This window comes from Lutra lutra, chromosome 12 (genome assembly GCF_902655055.1).
Source record: "Lutra lutra chromosome 12, mLutLut1.2, whole genome shotgun sequence".
NCBI classification, from domain to species: Eukaryota; Metazoa; Chordata; class Mammalia; order Carnivora; family Mustelidae; genus Lutra; species Lutra lutra.
In genome coordinates this window covers 96,112,358-96,131,810 of record NC_062289.1, presented here as the reverse complement: position 1 = coordinate 96,131,810, position 19,453 = coordinate 96,112,358, and the positions used below count along the sequence as shown (strand labels likewise).

The window sequence follows — 19,453 nt, the reverse complement described above, 5'->3', positions numbered from 1 at the left end:
ACAATGCTGGTGGGCAGAGGGAAGAAAAGCAGTTATTGTAACAGACCTAAAAACCTTTGGGCCAAGCTTTTTGGAAGCAGTATGTATTTGGGTATTTCAGATGAAGTGGTTTTGATTAGAAATAAGTCGAGAGTGAGTTTCCCAGGCACTTGAACCTAGTTGCGGCCACCCTTGCACTGCTCCGTGCTTCCTGGGAATGCGGATGCCCCTCATGGATGCACGCCATTCTATTGCTCATTCTAAAGAACCACACCATGAAGACAGAGCAGGCAGAAGCCCTTCTCAGCGCTCCGTGCAGAGGGTGCCATCCCTGCTCACTCATATTCTGTTGTTACCCACCCAGCTCTGGCAGCTTTGTCCCCACATCCCCAGTACTTACTAATTTAGGATATCCTCAGAGGCTAGAGCAGGGCCTGCCATGGGGTAGGGACTCCATAAATATAAGAAAACATTTTCGTTTGCACTGGCGAGAGCTGTACACTCGTAAGAGACAATCCCAATTGCCTGGCATGTTCTCGTTCACTGCCTTTTGGGAGAGTCAGAAATACATGAATATATTAGCCCCTAAGAGGAGCATGGCTACTAGTAGCAAGGAGTATGCTTAAAGGGGGATTATGTGTGCAACTCTTTATGAGAAGGCTGTCCCTGTCAGATTTTGTGCACTTCCCTTAAATAGAAACAAAACAAAGTATGTATCTGTGTCTTAATTCTGCCATTTGAAGAGTAATGTTTCAGAATCATTATCAGGAACAGAGGACAAGGTGCACTCCCTGTGTGGCTGGGCCTTCCCAGTCATGTTCCCTAAAGGAAGCCCGAGGAACTAGAAGAAGGAGGTCTGTCCCCTCTGCCTGTCAGGGAAGGACACTGCAGTACACTCTCGCTTGGGGCTTGGTCTAGGATTCTTTTGGTGTGGAGTTCTAGATGTTTTTTTTTTTTTTTTTTTTTTTTTAGATAAATGGCCCCAAACCTATAATACTGCCTGAAGATCAACCAGATTTTAATTCACCCTTTGTTCTGGGCCAGCCTGGCCCTATCAAGGGCTGGTGTGCAACCGTGAACAGGGTAGACCAAGAGCCCTTCTGCTGTATCATACAGGGCTTGCACTTCTGTCTTTTCTGAAATATCTTTTGTTTAATGAATTACAGTTTGTCCCATTAATTGAACTAATAATTTTTGTTGAGGTGACTTTTTCTGAAACATGCTGACTTTGCCAGTGTAAATCAGTCTGCTAACCATCACTTTTTTTTTCTTTTTTTTTTTTTTTTTTTTTTTTTTGGCTGTAATGCTCCTTTAGTATTTGTAGAAATTGCCAGAGATAACCTCATATCTCTGAAAGCAAATGGCTTGAGCCTTAAGAAATGCAAAGTGAAATCATTTGCCATTGCTCATGGATTATCTCCTCAATTCTTAGAAATGCTTTTGATTTCTGGAGCTATTGAATTACCTGTAACTTCTCATTTCCTGTTACACTCCTTCCAAACAAACATGTATAGTCTGATTCTTACTAAGATAGCATCAATCAAGTTTATTCTAGGACATCTCTCTAAATACTGAGGACTAAAATTTTTTAAAATCAAGACGAGGAACTTGTGCTCTCAAATACATTCAAGTAAAATCCACCCTGGATATTTTAGAGGCATGACAAGTGTTAAGTTGAAGTTTCAGATTTCAAGGCATTCATTTTTGGATGACAAGGCATTATCTAAAAACCTCTTAAGAGAAGGTTTTTACATAGACAGACAGTCACATGACCAGACATACTGGTCATTCATGGAGGGGCATGTGCGGTTCTGCTCCTCACTTTCTGGACTGTGTCCATTTCCCTTTAGGACATGGGCTCACCAATAAATAGTTTGATAGGCACCTTCTGCTTCTCTCTATCCTGGAATGTAGGAATTTTCAGTGGCTGCTTGTCACTTTGCAGCTGTTCTTTCATTAGGAAATGAGTTGCACATAGAAGTTTTACCCCATAAGCCTTTATGGTGTAGAAGCACTCTGTCATTCCTTAGTGGATCATCCTTGGAAAAAACAGAAGTGAGGGTATTTCTGTGGCAGAGGCAATATAAATCAGACTGTCCTCAAAATTTGGCACTATTACTGTAAAGTATGTAGAATTTGCTTATTTTGCAAAGATGTGTTGGTTTTATTTCAAAGTTAGGTAAAAGTTTTTGTATCTATATAGTTGACAAAGTAGCATGATTTGTATCTGATCTTTCATATTTAACAGTTGCTTGGAAAAGATGCTAATTAATGAAGAGGAGCAGCCACTATTGGTGTATAATTCACAGATCGGTGCTTTCTAAATAAAAATTGAAAGTAACTCCTAACACTGAATGGGTTTGCTATTGAAAAAGTAATGATCTTCTGGTGCAAATACGTTTGCTTGCGGACTTAAGCCTTGGCCCCGGTGGGGAATTTGGTCAGAGTTTACAGTCTCTGTCAAAGAGTAGACAGCTGAACTTACACCACACCCAGCTTATAAAATGTCTTGGAAGATGAAGGAGCACCAGAGGGGAAGGACACTGTGCAGACGGGACTCAGTTAATTGTGTTTCAAATGCCAGATGCTAAGAAGTAACACGATTCCTTGCTGATCCCTTAACTCTAACTCATCAAACACCATGAAGCAGCCTGCATGTGAGGAATGGAAGGAGCAATCAGGGTCTCCAAGTGACAGCCTCTAACTAAAATAGGGTGGTGCCAGGCAGATTAGAATAATTAAAGCTGACACCGCCAAGGTCGCATTTTTGGGTGACAAAGCCAAAGGAGAGAGGCCAAATATTCCGGCCCTGGCTGAAAGCTGATCGATCACCAGAGGGAAGCAAGCGTGCTACGTGGAGCATTCAGACGAAGCTGTTAACGTAGTTTGATAGGCCTCCAGTTTTCTTCGTGATATGTTAATATAGCAAACGTACCATGATTCGGTTCCCTCTCTTTCTTAAGAAGTTCTAAATTGTTTGGAATATCAAGAGTATTCTGTAATAAAAATTTGTTGATCATAATTTTTCTTGTTGGCTTTTTGGGAAGCAATAGCCCATCTGATTTTTCGTAAGCTGAACTTCACTGTCTTTCTTGCTTTGCAAAGCAACTCCGGTTATCTTTGTGCTGCTTCCATGGTGTCTGCTGGCATTTTTGGCATTTGCAAATTGCTCAGGGCTCATTTGAAAAGCAGCTTACCTAAATCTTCATGATCTCAAGCTCTTGCTTGAAAAAGCCTTAGAAGAATCCAGAGTCTGGCTTGCCTGCAAACATTTCCCAGGCCCACCATGACCAGTTTTTAAGTGGTTAGACATTTTGTTTTTAAAAAGTCCAAACTGTAACTTTTCTGCAATGAGAAATCAAGCCTGTTTAATTTGCTTGAGTGATAAAGTAAGTTGATTGTGTGTCACTCATTCTAGGAGAGTGAGCTCTTGTTTGTAGTTGCCTGTAACTTTCAACCCAGCTAGCTGTTACTGTTCTTACTGTTTAAAGCTGGTAGTTGTATGCGTTTACTTGGTGTTTGCTTTTTCTGCTTGCTATAGAAAAACACCGTCCCACTGCCAAACATTTCTTTCAGCTTCAAACACTCCAGAGTGAAAATTCGAACCTCAGGAAACAGGCCACAACCAATATTTATCAGGTGCAAACTGGTTCTGAGTACACAGACACTTCGAACCACTCTTCCTTAAAGCGACGTCCGTCTGCCCGGGGCAGTAGGCCCATGTCCATGTACGAGACGGGATCAGGTCAGAAACCATATCTCCCAATGGGAGAAGTGAACCACCCCGAAGAGAGCAGGACGAGACTCCAGCCTTTCCCCGCGCACGTAAGTAACACCACCGGCGCTTACGCTCTTCACTCTCGGTCCAGCCTGACTCCTGCATTCCCTCTTCTGAACCTGCAGATCCCTGTGTTTCTGCTTTGCCAAATTGGGCTAGGAGAGTTCTCCTTGTGTTTGCTGTATTAACATGTCAACAGATGCTCATTATACTCCCGCAAGCAGACAGAGCCATTGGCTGAAAGTTTTCCAGCAAGGTTCAGGTTCTGGTTCCTGTTCAGCACTGCAACCCCCCGCCAACTTTTCTCCCTCATATCCATATCTTTCCCAGCCAGCCAGTACTGTAACTTCTTTTGTAACAAACTTTCTTCCCCATTTCTGAAACCTAAAACAAATGGTAAAGGTCACCAGCAAGAGGAAGTGCCATCTTCTTTGATGTAGACAGATAGGTGCCCCTCTGTGAAATGGAGCCCTTAGAATTCAGCGTGCCTTCTCTGCTCCCTCCCAGTGGGGCAGGTGGTGTGTGTGGCCTGGATGTGCAGGGTAGGTCTGGAAGCCTCCGCGCCTCCTCAGCCTCTCGGTGTGTGGTCAGCCTGCCTGCTTAGCTTCTGCATCCTCCTCCTCCCCTTCATGGAGAAAATGTTGCTGTGTCATTTCATAAAAGGGAAATGTAAAACCTCTATACCAATTTTACAAGTATTGTATGCCAAAGATTGCATTCTGTAACAGGCTGCTCTCTAACCACCTTGTTCTACAGTGGAATAACTATTGTGTTTTGAGGTTGTCAAATGTTACATTTCTTTTGGATTAATTTGTTTTAAAAACCCATGTTTTGACAAAATGTTACAGCCCTTTAGAACTTTGTTTTTTTCAGAGAGTAAGATTTATCTTTCATGAACTTGAAAGTTGTTATTTCTTTAGTCAAATTTTATAGGAGTCTCCAAGAGGTTTTGAGTAAATGCAGAGTAAAGGATATGGTCTAGTAAATTAAGCCCTAGTTTAATTTTGTCAGGCTTAAGTGCAATAAAATTTCAGTGTTGTTGTAGTTGGGTGGTGGGGGGGGCGTCTCTTCAGCTTTTTAAGTTGTTTGGGCTAAAACATTCTAAGGCAATTGATTTGATACGTTTGGTGTAATGGAAATGCCATCAAACTAACTTAATCTTATTTTTGTATAACTGAAAACAAAAATTAGGAAAAGCAACTTTGTCACTTTTCACAGTATCCTTTTTTATTTTAGAAACATTTAGAATGCAATGTTATTTTATTGCTAAAGTTCTGTATCTGTACTGAAGAATAGATTAATAACCTATACCAACTGAACCATTCATATAGTTTCTTATTTCAAGTATATCCTGATTAAAAAACAAATATTCATTTAAGGCTATCCATTAAAAAAAAACTGACAAAATGAACAAATTAGGCTAGATGTTATCTTTTCTCTTATGGAAAAGTAGCTTTGTAAATTCCAAGTAATTTCTGGGAGGCATCTCACTAAAGGAGTAAACATTTCTGGGGATGTGTCGTCAGCATGGCAGTGAGCCTGCTTGTCACAGAAATTTCAGCATTGATATCACACAGTGAGTTACTTTTTAGGATTCTTTTAGTGGGAAGCCCTGGGCTGAAGCCAGGGTAGGTGATAGGGTTTTTTGTTTGTTTTGTATTTTCCCGAGTGTGTTTTTTTTTCCCCTTCCAGATCGGGAGGAGTGCGCTTGTGACCTCCTCTTCGTCTCTGCCTTCCTTCCCCTCCACACTTTCCTGGTCGAGGGATGAAAGCGCCCGAAGGGTTAAGTACACTCTGACCGGTCTGCTCTCTGGAGGAGGGGCAGTGCTCCTGGGCGCTTCGTGCTTCTCCTGGCCCTCCACTAACTGCCCTTCTGTCCTGCATGAGGCAGTACTTCCCCCAGGTGTCTCACCACAGCGGCCCAAGGGCACATGCGTGTGTGCACACACACACACACACACACACACACACACGCATGCATGTCTGTAGGAGGCGGTCTCCCTTTTCTCTAACTCCATGTTGCTCAATTTCACTTAATAATATTAACAAAGTTTGTAATTTGCCCTATAACATTTATTCAGAACATACTCTCTCTTTAAACAATCAGAAAATTAGCTGGCTGCTGGTTAAATATCGTAACAGGGTAATTGTGTCAAATTTGTCGAGAGTAACAGTTATCAGATTAACATTGGTATACTTGGGCTAACTAAAACACTAAGACCTCATGCTTTATTATTTTTTTATTTCTTTGCCTGTTGACATTTTTTATGTCCATGCCATACCTGACATACCCAGGTTTTGCAGTCCCTGTGTCCTGCATCAGAATTGCAACACGGGGCAGCTTTGGAGGTGTAGGCAGCTGTTAGTATGGAGCTCATCACTTACTGAGTTGGTCAAGTCCAGCTGGTAAATCATACATCATTTGTGTATGTATGATGTATGATTTACATTCCCTATAACAGTATGTGATCCAGGTAAGCCCCTTTTGGAGTAGCCAGACAATCACATTTATTAAGCATTTCCTCTATACCCAACCTTTTGGTAAGTCGAAGTATCCTAGGAACTTGAATGACATTCCTGCTCCCAAAGGCATTGTCAGTTTAAAGACACCTGTGGCACCTGGCTGGCTGAGTCGGTTAGCATCCAACCTTTGATCTCAGGTCTTGATCTCAGGGTTGTGAGTTCAAGCCCTGCACTGGGCTCCAAGCTGAATGTGGAGCCTACTTTAAAAAAAAAAAAAATCCTTTCCTACACAAAGAGTGCATGATGTCAAGCTGGAAAACAGTGGGGAGAGTGTACAGGCTTTGAAGATGTGCATTCCGGTCATGACACACTTTCTTTAACAGAAGCGTTAACTCGAGAGGAGGGAAGGTGGCTGTGGGTGACGCAGTACCCTCCCAGACAGGGTGGGGTTTGCACTAGGCTTTTTTCCATTCCTTCCACATCAGTAGGAATGACAGTCTTTCTTCCCCACCACCAGTGCCATATGGCTCATCGAGGCCCTTTCAACACTTGGAGGTAATCTATTAAAAGGAATTCTTGTTGTATTGATATTCTGAAGAGTTCAGAAATTAAATTGCAATGTTTTTATTGTAATTTTTCAGTTAACTGAGGGACAGTTAAATAGAAATGAAACAACTCATTTGAAATTTTGCTAATAAGGGTTAAGTAAATCTCTTTTGCCCACTGTGAAATTTGTTTTAAAAAAATTTATCTTTTTTGGTAGTTTGGAAAATCCATACACAGCTGCTTGCTGAGACAGTTTTATACAAGATTAACAGTTACGTCATTTATACTGATAATTTTTTTAATTAATTTATTTATTTGACAGAGATCACAAGCAGGCAGAGAGGCAGGCAGAGAGTGGGTTGGGAAGCAGGCTCCCTGCAGAGCAGAGAGCCCAATGCAGGGCTCGATCCCAGGACCCTGAGATCATGTCCTGACCTGAAGGCAGAGGCTTAACCCACTGAGCCACCCAGGCGCCCCTATACTGATAATCTTGATTGTTCCTGACAGCTTCATCATGAGTTTAAGCTATTATGGTATTCAGAGAAAACTGCACATCTATTCAGTAAACTAAACCAGCACCAGCTATAAGGTAACTTTTCTATTAACAGCTTTGAGAGAGCAGCACTTTAACTAATAGGTCTTAATCTTAGCTCTGCATGTTTATAATCGTTTTTATATAATTAAATGCTGGTTAATTTGAAATCCTGTACCTTGCTTTTGTTGACAACGATGAAAGACTGTGAGTAGCTGATTTCCCAGATGGTTATTGCTATATGTTGTTTTCTGTGCTTGAGGAACATTTTCTGAGTACTTGTTGGATATATGAGTTGTTAACTCTTCTAAAATGTTTGAATGAAACCTGGTACTTTAATCATTGCGGGGTAATGCATTTGATTTGTAATTATCACATTTACACCAAGGAAAGCAGAAAGATTGATTATAAAAATGTGAGATTTTTCTGGGTTTAATTCTGTTTTCTAGATTTTTCCACTGGAGCAGCTCTGGATGAATTTTCTAGAATAATTATTTAAATGCAAGTTTTTTACATTTCATTTTTGTATGTGTATGTGTGTATGTACACACACAGACACACATCCACATACACTCATCCACATGTATGTGCATGTGTATATTAAAACTAAAGGAAATAAGCATTCCCTGTGAAAGGTAAGATGGGGTATTTTTGTTTATTTTGGATCACCTCTAGAAGAGCCTGCTTTCCCTATTCCTGCACAGGGTACATGCCTAGCTTTGGTCTTCCAGCTACACTTCTAGTATCCAGTAACTGACTGATGGATTCATAAAGCCAGGTCAGAATAAGGCACCTGGTAAAACAGAACTGCTTACTGATAGGAGAGGAAAACTCAGGGATCTGGAAGGTTGTTGTAGATTTTATAGGGTAGCTTTACAGACTCTCCACATGGCTCCAAGCCAACACTTTAAATCATTTGCCAAATGAATTTGAGTAGATAGAGCATGAGCTCACATTGAATTTTAGTAGGAACCCGGCAAGCATCTTATATTAGAGAACCAAATAGGAACACTCAAATATGGGAAAACCTCAGCATACAGTGGAAGGGCGTCTTTGCCCTGGGAGGGGAAAAGGAGGCCATGGGGAGAGTAAAGCGAAATGCAGCATGAATAAGTCTTTCCCCACCCTGGGGCTGGCAGCCTTGCCAGTCTGCATCGGGCCTTCGGAGGGCCAAGCAGCATTACCAGCAAGGAGCAGATAATTAGACTTCATATATACTCTTAAACTGGCTTACTCTACACTAGCCATTCTTTTGGATGAAGATACAAAGTCTCCATAAGTTTGAACAAGGGTCTTAATTTACAGCCGTATCTTTAGCCATATTTATTGCAGCATCAATAAAATTCCTTAGTCCCATGTTTCAATTAACTTGGATTAAATTCAAGGTGTAAAGGTAGAAATAGCTCGTATTTGTATTTTGCAAAGTAATTGGTTAGGTTTTGAATCAGATTCCATTGACTTCTGTTCTGGAGGATGAAATTCCCAAACATTGTGGATAAAATAAATACTGAGGGAAAATCATTTTTATAACACTCCAGAACTAACATAGCCCCCTTCAAGGGAATGTAATGTGGTCCCCTCCAAATTTGGTCACCCTGGAAGACCTGTGCTTCACTGTGCTGACGTTTGCCCAAAATATTTTTAGGATTCCTCTATGGAATCTGTGTCTCGTTTTGAAACTCCACAAGTGCATCAAATATTTGTATCCTAAGGGATAGATGTTTTGGGAAACATAAAAGTGGTTGGAAACCAAGTGTCATGCTGGATTAATCCATTTTGGTTCACAAACAACATGCAACAGTAATACCAGTTTTCTTGTGTGGCTCATACCAACTGTCTCTGAGGGCAGTTCTTGGAGAGCCCTAAGTGTTCTGAGCAATGACAATCCTCAGGGCCCCAGGCATGGAATACTGGAGTTAGTAGGAGACGGGACCTAGGTTCTTGGTGCTGGTTTTCTGCTGATTCTGTGGCCTTGGTGTTGTCCCCTAGGTCTTGAGTATGTAAGTGCTAGCCTGTGTGCATTGTATTTTAGTTAAACTCCATACTCCTTAGAGAACTAAATTTAGTTTGTTGCCTCACATGTCTGCGTTAGTTTATACCAGGGATCTGTTTATGGAGTTGCCACTGAGCTAAGAAGAAAATGGTGCCAAGAAGGAGAGAAATCATTTCTGGATCTACTATTCAGCTTCTACTAAATTTTCAATAAAGGGTTGATTCCTGTCCCAAGTGAGATCTGGGGCCTGAAGGCCATGTAGCCTAATAGGTAATGATTCCTAGGCAAGGCTCCCAAATGTCTCATGCTTGAAACATAACAGGTGTTGCCTTTCTCTCTTGCAGGCATCCAGGCTGGAGAAGCAGAACAGCACGCCTGAAAGTGACTACGACAACACCCCCAATGACACGGACCCAGACGACACAGGGTACAGCTGCAGGAGAACTGCCCTGGGGTGGGCTCTCAAACCTGAGACCTAGTAGCCGTGCTCAGGAGATGCACTTTTTCCCGCATGTGCCTGCTCTGTATTTTCAGACCCAGGAGGTCATAAAACATGGAGGCATAAGTTCATACTTCAACCTCTTATCCTGTTATTACCCCAGGGGCCTGGTTTTCTTTTACCAGCATATTATACACGTCTCTGAGGCTGTAATGTGCTTAAAATCAGTATTCTTAAGTCAACATGAGGTCACATTCTACGTCGTAGCCCAAGGGATGAGCTGGCTTAAGGATGGCTCTGTAACAGCACATCCTTGCTGTTCCACTTGTTTCCTCCCTTTCCCCATCTTTACCCTTTCTCTGAAAGTCAATTTCCAGCCCCGTGGTAGCATGAAGCAGCCGCCATGTAAGCTGCAGCTGCCTGTTGAGGAAGCAGCCTCACCGTGAGTCTCCTGCCCGACAGGATATAGGAAACCACACAAGCAGCCAGCTCATGCATTCAGCAGGTGCACATGCACTGGCTCCTAGAAGCAGAGAGGTAGCTGAGAAGCACCTGTCACATGTAGTCACTTTCTGATGGTCACAGGTCAGGCAGAAAGGGAAGGCAGAGGAGTATGGTGTGGCAAGGCGACGGCTCAGTACCAGATACAGCAGAACCCCACACAGCCCCAAGCCCCGTCCTCCCCAGCACGGAAGACGTCATCCGGAAAACTGAACAGATCACCAAAAACATACAGGAGCTCTTGAGAGCAGCTCAAGAAAATAAACATGACAGGTAAGGGGGTTTGGAAATCCCACCTGGAAAAGTGCACATGCTCTGAAAGAGATGCTGCTCCATTACCAACAAGGATGGGTTGGGTTTATTTCAGCATGTTGTTATTTTTAAGGTTTTTTGAAAAGTTCAGTTTGTGTAACAGGCTTAAGAACAAATTTGTAAATTTCAGTGGGGGTTTTTTGGTTTTTACTTGGTATTTTCCATTTTCCATGTTCTTTTGAAAAGTGCATTGGAAACAGAGGCCTCTAGAAATAGAATTGCAGCCTAGTTAGGGTTAGTCCTATTCCTGGTGCTGGATATCGAGAGGAAAGAAAGAAGCTTCCTTAGAGCTTGTAGTTGATTCTTCCAACCCCTGTGCTCCCTGTGGTATCTCTAGCTAGAGCAGAGTTGTCTGATTTAAAAGGTATCCTGACACGAATTTGATTTCTTAGGTCTCCTTTTTGTGCACATATGTGTGTGCATGTGTGCAAGCATATGTGAACATCTAGGAAACAAAGTGGTTACAGATAAAAGTGAATCTAATTGACACCCAAATAATACTATGCTCCTGAAGTAAGAGGCATCTTACTCTGAGCAGAACCACATCCTGCAGTTTTGTTTTGTTTTATTTTAAGAATTTATTTGTTTATTTATTTATATTTGTCAGAGCGAGAGAGCAGGAGTGGGGTGGGAGGAGAGGCAGGTAGAGGAAGAAGCAGGCTCCCCACTGAGCAAGGATCCGATAAGGGGCTCGATCCCAGCATTGGGGGATCATGCCCTGAGCCGAAGGCAGGCGCTTAACCGACTGAGCCCCCCGGGCGGCCCCTGCAGAGTTATTTCTTATGGTGAAGAAGGGACTGGCTCTTGTTCGAGCTCGACCTTTTGTTCGCTGAGCACGAATTCTGAGAACTTCTGATGAGTCGTTCACTGTTCTGGGTGACGTCCTAGTTTCACGTGGCCAGCCGTGTCAAGAGACACTTGTGAAACATGTAACATCCTCCCATTGAGTTTATGAAAGCAACAGAGGTCAGGCACAAGCCCTCACCAATCTCACTGTCTTCTGTAGTCGGCAGAGTGTAAGTTGTTCAAGGAACACTGTGCTCCACCTTCTTGGCCTCCTTGTTCTCTCACTCCACATAAAGATGCACCAGTATCTTTTGTCTTCTCTGTGATCCCAGCACTGCCAGACTAGACTCCCCTTCTCCCTTTCCCTTTTTCCACACCTCTGACTTCCCCCGGGGTCATTTCTTCCACTCAACAGGAGAGGAGTGGACAGTGTTTAGTGAAGGATGAGAGTTGGTCTTCTGGGTGGACTGCTGGAGGTTCCTCGGAGGAAAAGAGGAAGGCTGTTGCTCAGCCTCCTTCCATAAGAATTACATGGCTCTTCATCACCCCCTTCCCAGGCAAGCCTCCCTGTCATACACCCCCCTGCCTCACAAGCTCCCTGCGTAAACGTATCACAGCGCACCGAAGGGCAGTCTTTAACTGACTCCCAATACCGAGATGGCCTCCCTCCTCAGGGCGTTCCCACCAGTCGACAACAGGCTTTGCTTTTCATTTACTATAGTTCAGAAGTGCCACGCTGTATTTCAAACAAACCAAAAAATATGTTTACATTGCATTGTTCTCTTCAGTAGTTGTCAGAAATATCTGCCCAGAAGCCATTTTTGGCATCAGAGACCACAATAAGGTACTTGTTTTCCTTTTTCTTTTTTTTTTTTAAGATGTACAAACCCATTCAAAAACCCCATGATCTGGTTTTTTTTTTTTTTTTTTTAAAGATTTTATTTATTTATTTGAAACAGAGAGAAAGAGATCACAAATATGCAGAGAGGCAGGCATAGAGAGAGAGAGAGGAGAAAGCAGGCTCCCCGCTGAGCAGAGAGCCCGATGCGGGCCTCGATCCCAGGACCCTGAGATCATGACCTGAGCCGAAGGCAGAGGCTTAACCCACTGAGCCACCCAGGCGCCCATGATCTGGTTTTTTTAAGAGCATGAGAGAATGATGCAGAGTTTAGTCATTAATTCACTCTTCTAGTTTAAATCATAATTGATCTAGAGATTTGGTATTTTATGACTTATTCAATGTTCTAAGATCTCTGGTTACTGACATATACAGGACACTTCCTTTATAATTTTGCGTTGTACTGATTAAACCCATGCCTTCTCTTGTTTTCTCCTCTTGTTCATCTGTTGCTTATGCTCATCCCAAGTAGACCAGCAGCCTACACAGATACCTTCAGGCTTCGCCCTGGTCCCTTGAGCCCAGCAAGCTGCCCACAGCTCCTGACCTGGCCTCAGCCTGGTCCCTCCCCTGGGCCTCCACCCCCCACTCCCTGCCTGTCTCTGTCTGTCTCTCATACATGCACACATGCGTGCACAAAGACACAAATCAGGAGTACGACATATTATGCACAAAACCCTTTTTTTGAGGAAGGATAACACCTTGAAGTTGTGAACATGAACTCCCCCGAGTGAGGAGGACGACGACTTTCTCATTTATCTGCATGTGCTTTCTTTTGTGGCTCATTGAGGACTTCCTAAAATATTTCGTACTGAGAGAGTTTTGGGGAGGTGTCCTTAAGAAAATTGTCTTCTATGTAGCAGAGGGAAGACTGAATTATATATCTGGGTTAAAATGAAAACTCTAAGCAAAAATCTTTCAGGTATGAGTCTCTGTTAACATGTTATTAATGGACATACTAGTTCAAGTAAGATTTGTGGCTGAAACAGTGTTGCCTTAGACACAGCCTTTTTCCCTGAGTGTTTGTGTGTCCAGATGGGTTGTCACCCCTTCATTTACAAGGGAAATGACTCCCTCTGCCTTGGCTTTTTTGTTACTCTACGGAGTATGGTTCTAACTGCTCACAAAGGTAAAAGTCAGGATCTCTCATTTGAAGGTATTTCAAGATAATATAAACCACTCTCTTAAAATGTAATGATTTAGTTAAAGTGTAGCCAGTCTTAATTAAAATAGTTTTGAGACTAGATTTCTCACAAAGATGAAATACAGAGGTTGCTTATTAGACAGTGTTTAAGCAGAAGCCAACTTTATGACTTAAAAAATGGGGAAGGAATTTACTTGAGGGCTTTAAGTGCTAAGCTGGTTGCTGAATGATATTTCATTCCCTGTCTTGGAAAGGAAATTTTAAAACAGCCCCAAGGGCGCTTGTGGAAGGCTATACCTGCATATTCACACCATATTTCCTAACATGCTGCAAACAGGCTGCTAGTGAGCTTTTCTCGTATCCCATTCCCCCCAACACCCCGGGCTCTATGGGTCAGTTGTTCTGAAACCAGAGCCCTGGCCAGTGGTAGCATGCTGGCTAAGAGCTGCTGCTCTGTCCATCTTCAGCATGTCTTTGTCTCTGGACCTCGTAACACATACTATGGGTGGGAGCCTAATATTTTGAAGGTGCAGGAGACCAGCCCCATATGCTGCACATCCCAGTGCCAAGAATAAGAAGCCGAGTGAAGTCCAAGTCTTCATCCCTGCATTTCTCCTCATCTAAGAAGTTAGAGTCACCAGTCATGAATGAAAAGTGGCCTGCTCTAAAGAAAGGCGTGAATCTGTTGTGTCTCTGATAGCAGGAGAGGCCTGAGGCATGTGGTAAGGGGCCGGGGCTCAGGTGTTGGACAGTCGGGTTTGTGCTCGGCTCTCCTCTCACCGACTGTGGGACCTTGGACACATTCTCTGCTTCTCCAGGCCTCAGTTTCCTCTTTTGAAAAATGGGAACAGAGCTGGCATTCTGTCAGTGTTCCCGAAACCTCAGCTCTCAGCTCTCATCCAGGGGGCCGTTAGGATGCCAGTGGCCGGAGGAAAGGATGAGGACAGGCGGAGTCCATGTACTTTGTCTTCTTAGAGCTTGTCAAGCGGGCAGAGAAAGTGCTGGCTGTACTCCTAGCCCATTATTACAAGCAAAGTCATGGCAGCTTCATGAGAAAGTGGGTGAGTGATCCAATAAAAGAGCGGACCTCAGTGTTTCCTCTTTACCCAAAGTAAAGCTTTTGATTCCCCAACAGTTGAGATGTGTCTATCAGTTTTAACCAACGTGTGGATGTTGAGGTGTAAGCGCCACTTTGAATTTTAAGGACTTTTTTCAGTCCTTTAAAGTTCTGTGACCTCGGTGTGGAAGTCCTCTCTCTCTCAAGAACTGAGAAAGGTGAAGCATACGAGAACCTAATGACCCCCCGGAAGTGGTGGGACTGCCGTCACAGACTGGCTGGCTGGCTGTGGCTTCCCCAGCTAGTTCTGTGTGTTGCCTACATTCCATACCTGGAGACTGTAGCAGATTGAATGAACTTTCAGGAAAGGATGGGGACCCTGCTCCTATTGGCATGGCATCCACGGGGAGCTGGCGGCAGCCTCAGCCCCTTCTCTGGGGGAATATAAATGGAGTGCATTCTGGCCCCTGAGTTCTCTCCATCTCTGCAGTACTTCGTGCTTCTGCTGTCTTTGAATAACCTCTTCAATGTTCTTGCAGCTATATCCCCTGCTCAGAGAGGATACACGTGGCCGTTACTGAAATGGCAGCATTATTCCCCAAAGTAAGTCACTTCCTTACTTGGTTCAGACCCTTTTAAATGAACTGAAAGAAATTTCTTCAGGATCCTTGATACTATATTAACCTTTATTTAGCAGAAGTTTTCAAATATGCAAACAGTCATAGGGACCTGGAGATCATTTTGTCCTATGTGCATACCAATGGGCTTTTTTTGTTTTGTTTTGTAAAGATTTATTTATTTATTTGAGAGAGAGAGTGCACATACGCATGTGCGTGAGAGTTGAGAAGGAGGGGAGAGAGGGAGGGGGAGAATCTCAAGCAGACTCCCCACTGAGTGAGGAGCCTGACTCGGGGCTCGATCCCAGGACCGATCAGATCATGACCTGAGCTGAAACCAAAAGTCAGACGCTTAACCAACTGAGCTACTTGGGCACCCCTATGAACATTGGTTTTAATAAGGCAAGAATGTGTGAGCCCCGTGCTGAGAGGCAAAGCAGTAATAGATTAAAATTGTATCTGGAATATCTCACCCGAGCGGGTTACTGTTTTTGAAAAACCAGCTCAGACTAGGGTGTCCTAAAACAGCACTTTGACATTTGAGTCGGAGCACTTGGGCGTCTCGCACACTGTGGGCTGCCCAGCTTGCCGTGTCCTGAGCACCCCCACTGAGAAAGGGCACGACGAAACTGCATGCCCCGTGGAACAGCTTGAGCTGTCCTCAGGAACGCTTGTCCCTGCGCTTGGGTGTTCACCATGCAGCTCACACAGGCGACTGTGTTCTTCCGTTCAGAAACCCAAGTCTGACACGGTGAGGACTTCCCTGCGCTTGCTGACATCCAGTGCCTACCGACTCCAGTCCGAGTGCAAGAAGACCCTCCCTGGGGAGCCCGGCCCGCCCACAGACATCCAGCTGGTCACGCAGCAGGTCATCCAGTGCGCCTACGACATCGCCAAGGCCGCCAAGCAGCTGGTCACCATCACCACCAAAGAGAACAACAACTGAACAGTTCAGTGCCGGCCCTTGCATTTTCTTGGCTTTTTAAGGTCCACTTTCAAATTGAGACGTGGAATTCTGCCAGTTTTTACAGAAACAAACATTTAATGAAAGTTTAAAACTTTTTTTTAAAAACTCAGTATTATTTTTGCATGTTTTCTAACAAATTTTCGACTATTAATTTAACCCACTTGCCTTATTTTGTGCCTGTTTGCCAGTTTCCTCGCTGATGTCCTGTCGTGCTGTCAGTGACTGTTGTTGAGTTGATGGTCATAGTCCTCCAAATGCATAGATTCATTGTTTCAGGTTTGTTAGGCCTTTTCCATCCCTTTGAAAACTGCCTGTTTAGGGTTAATATTATAAATGAGATTTTTAGTGAAACATTTTCTGGAGAGAGTTGGGTTAAAAAAAAAAATCCACCTCATCTATTCCCAAGCAAGCATTGTGCAATAAGTGAATTTTCCAGCCCTAGTTCAAGGATCTCTAAGTTTAGGGGGGTCTACAAACACGGATATAGAGAAAGGACTTTGCTCCTCTCTAAAAGTAGTGTGACAGTCTCTCTTGGAAGGAAACAATGAACTGCTCCTTTGCTTTTAACTGTTTTATCTTGTTAGATGTTCTTTTATTTGATGTTTCTGTCTGGAACCTCCGTCTCTTTTACCGTCATCCTGAGGTCTCTGTGGTGCCATGTGAGCACTCATCCCCCACGTCCCGTGTCATTTGGCTTTGTCCAGGTAGGAGCGTGGCCACGTTATCACACATGGCTCAGTGCTCTGCCTTCCCACAGGAAACCAGATGTGTCATTCCAAACATGTGGCAAACGTGCTGTGTCCCACAAGCCATGACTAATTCTGTGCCACCCCATTCAGATATCACTGCCATAAATTGTGGGAAGAGAAATGACGTACTCCCTGACATGGTAATGTATCTCTCTCCCAGAATTCAGTTCCTCTAACCACTTAAAGTTTCCTCCCACGGCCTGTTTGGCACATCTCATCACCTTTAAGGACTTCTTATAAGGTAAGGTTTATACAATCTGATTTTGTTTCTCCTCCATTACCTCGCTGGTACTTAAATTTTTTTTTTTTTTAAGATTTTTTTTTTATTTATTTATTTGACAGAGATCACAAGTAGGCAGAGAGGCAGTCATAGAGGGGGTGGGGAGCAGGCTCCCCGCTGAGCAGAGAGCCCGATGCGGGGCTTGATCCCAGGACCCTGAGATCATGACCTGAGCTGAAGGCAGAGGCTTTAACCCACTGAGCCACCCAGGCGCCCCCTCGCTGGTACTTAAAAATTAGAACTCCTCTTTCATAAATTCCTCAGAGAGTGTGCTCTAGCTGACTGCCAGCTATCCTGAAGCTACAAAAGTACAGGTTTAGGTTCTAGAACATACTGACATTGGTTTTTAAACTGCGAAGACAACCTTTCTTGCTCTGAATGCTAAAGCATGTCCCTGTCCCTGATTCTTTTGGTGTTTTTGTGGACGGGACGGGCCAGGCTGCATTGATGGAGATGAATGGAGTGGGCAGGTACAGAGCAGGGCCGTAGGACGGTCGGGGAGCAGTGGCACACCCAGGAGGGACAGCAGCTCCCCAGCTCCACTTGGGCCACCTTGTGGAAAAGTGGGCCAGGGGTTGACAGAGCTTTGGTTTTTTTAAGAGACACCAGAAATATGGATATTTTTTTGCCATTTCTCTATTTATAAATGTTGGCGACGAAACATTCTCACAGCACACAGCGGGGGTGAGCTGTGGTCTCTAGGCGGCCAGCTCACAGATTCTGCTGAGGGGTCCTGTCCGCTGCAGTGGGGAGGCCACGCTTGGTTTACTTCCGAGCCTTACGTGTCCCCTGGGCGCCCCTACCCTGTGTCAAGTTGCTGTTAGTCCTCATCTTACCCATACAGTCTGTCCCATAGTGCTTCATTCATACACATGAAGAAGTCAGAGTAATCACAGTTGCCTCAGTACATGCTAAATAAGCCTGTTTTGTCACAGAACTGTTTGACCCACAAATATCTTCATAGCTTGACCGGATGCTGTTGTGAAGGAAGCACCATGATGGTGTTGGTTTACTAAGTCCTGGGGTGTGGATGCTTTTGCCAGATTTTGCTGCACTGAGTAGCCTGGGGAAAGGTCCACATCTCCAAAAGACTCATCCACTTGTCTGCACAATCCTAAGTGCCATGTTCCTGTCGGATGCTGAGGGGACACCTACCTTAAATTAAGTTCCAGCACCATCTGACAACATTGTCTGCGTGCTGCACATACTTTGCTGTCCCTCTTCCTCTTTCTGACAAACACCTGCCCTCGTGTTGGGCCCATGCAGAGGCCTCAGGAAGGGCCGTCTAGAGTCGGTGCCTCAGCCTCCCAGGGAGGACAGGCTTCTAAATAATGAGTCGTCGGGGGGGGGGGGGGGGGGTGCAGCGGCATCTTTACTGCAACACTCGACAGGTGATGAAAGACCTTGTCTCTGTGCCCCTAGAGAAGGTCAACAGGTGCAGGGACCAGAGAGCATTTCCAATCACAAGAGCACCACAGACGTTTGCTCTGGGAACCCAGTGCCAGGACTCCAGAAAAGTTCTGGGTGGAGTGAGATGCCTCCTTTGCTACCCTGCGCATTTCCTCAGCCTCTTCTGCGCCACAGTCCCGCTGGCAAACCGCACCTTGTCTGGACGGCCATTCACCACCTTTTGCACATGTGTTCCATGCCTTGCACTAACGCCTGCGTTCTCTAAAGTCCTTTTTTTACTCTTCGTTCTCAAATCGCCCCCTGCCCCTGGGCCACAAGCTGATAGGATGGAAGTGCACTTTATGAAACGGACACTTGCCGACCGAGACAGCTCTGCCCTGAAGTCCTCCTCTGCCTCGGAACGCAAATAGTTCTTATTTGCCAAAGAACAGGGAATCGGGCCCAAAGAGCAAATATAATATTTCGCACAATTGGAACCACAGACGCACACCTCGGGAGTGACTGAAGCTGCAGAACCAAGAGCGAGACAAGCATGTGTCTGTCCGCAGCGGCAGTGAGCTCTCCAATCCTAGAATGTTCCTTCTCTCCCTGTCCCCTGTGAAAGGCACCCTTGTTTTTATGAAAGAAAATGCTGCATAGGAAAAACGAAATGCCTTTCGTTCAAATGTTTCTATCCATGTGACCCATTATTCTGTACCTTTCATGTTTATTGTACATTCTGTTTCTGTAATTATTGTACAACCCTGTAAGCGTTGTAAAATCGTTCTGAAATTTGTGCCTGCTAGTTATGCAATAAACAGGCTCTGTAGTATCTTTGTGGTAATGCTGTGTTTCCTGGCTGTTAGGTGATGTTTCCAGATTCTCCGCCAAAGTTTCAAGAACATTCTCCTCCTGTAAGGTCATCTTTAATGAGACAGTAGTGAATATGTCTGCACCCTGGCGGCTCTTGTCAATTTACAGGAGTGAAGACCTTTTTCCCCCTCCTGCTTATTAGCAAGTAGC

General features: G+C 44.2%; 1 protein-coding gene across 18 annotated transcripts in view; it reads left to right on the top strand.

Annotated features, from left to right (window-relative positions):
- The window catches only part of GIT2 (GIT ArfGAP 2), a 48,355-nt gene extending 31,992 nt beyond the window's left edge, over positions 1 to 16,363 (top strand). For 7 of the 18 annotated variants that reach the window (XM_047696230.1, XM_047696226.1, XM_047696229.1 and 4 more), the window contains 6 exons: positions 3,556 to 3,804; positions 5,450 to 5,539; positions 9,636 to 9,718; positions 10,316 to 10,504; positions 14,968 to 15,031; positions 15,779 to 16,363. In XM_047696230.1, coding sequence (XP_047552186.1) covers positions 3,556 to 3,804; positions 5,450 to 5,539; positions 9,636 to 9,718; positions 10,316 to 10,504; positions 14,968 to 15,031; positions 15,779 to 15,991 — 888 coding nt within the window. In that variant the 3' untranslated portion in view covers positions 15,992 to 16,363. The other 11 variants (XM_047696240.1, XM_047696238.1, XM_047696237.1 and 8 more) reach the window with 6 other exon arrangements.
- The last annotated feature ends 3,090 nt before the right edge of the window (positions 16,364 to 19,453 follow it).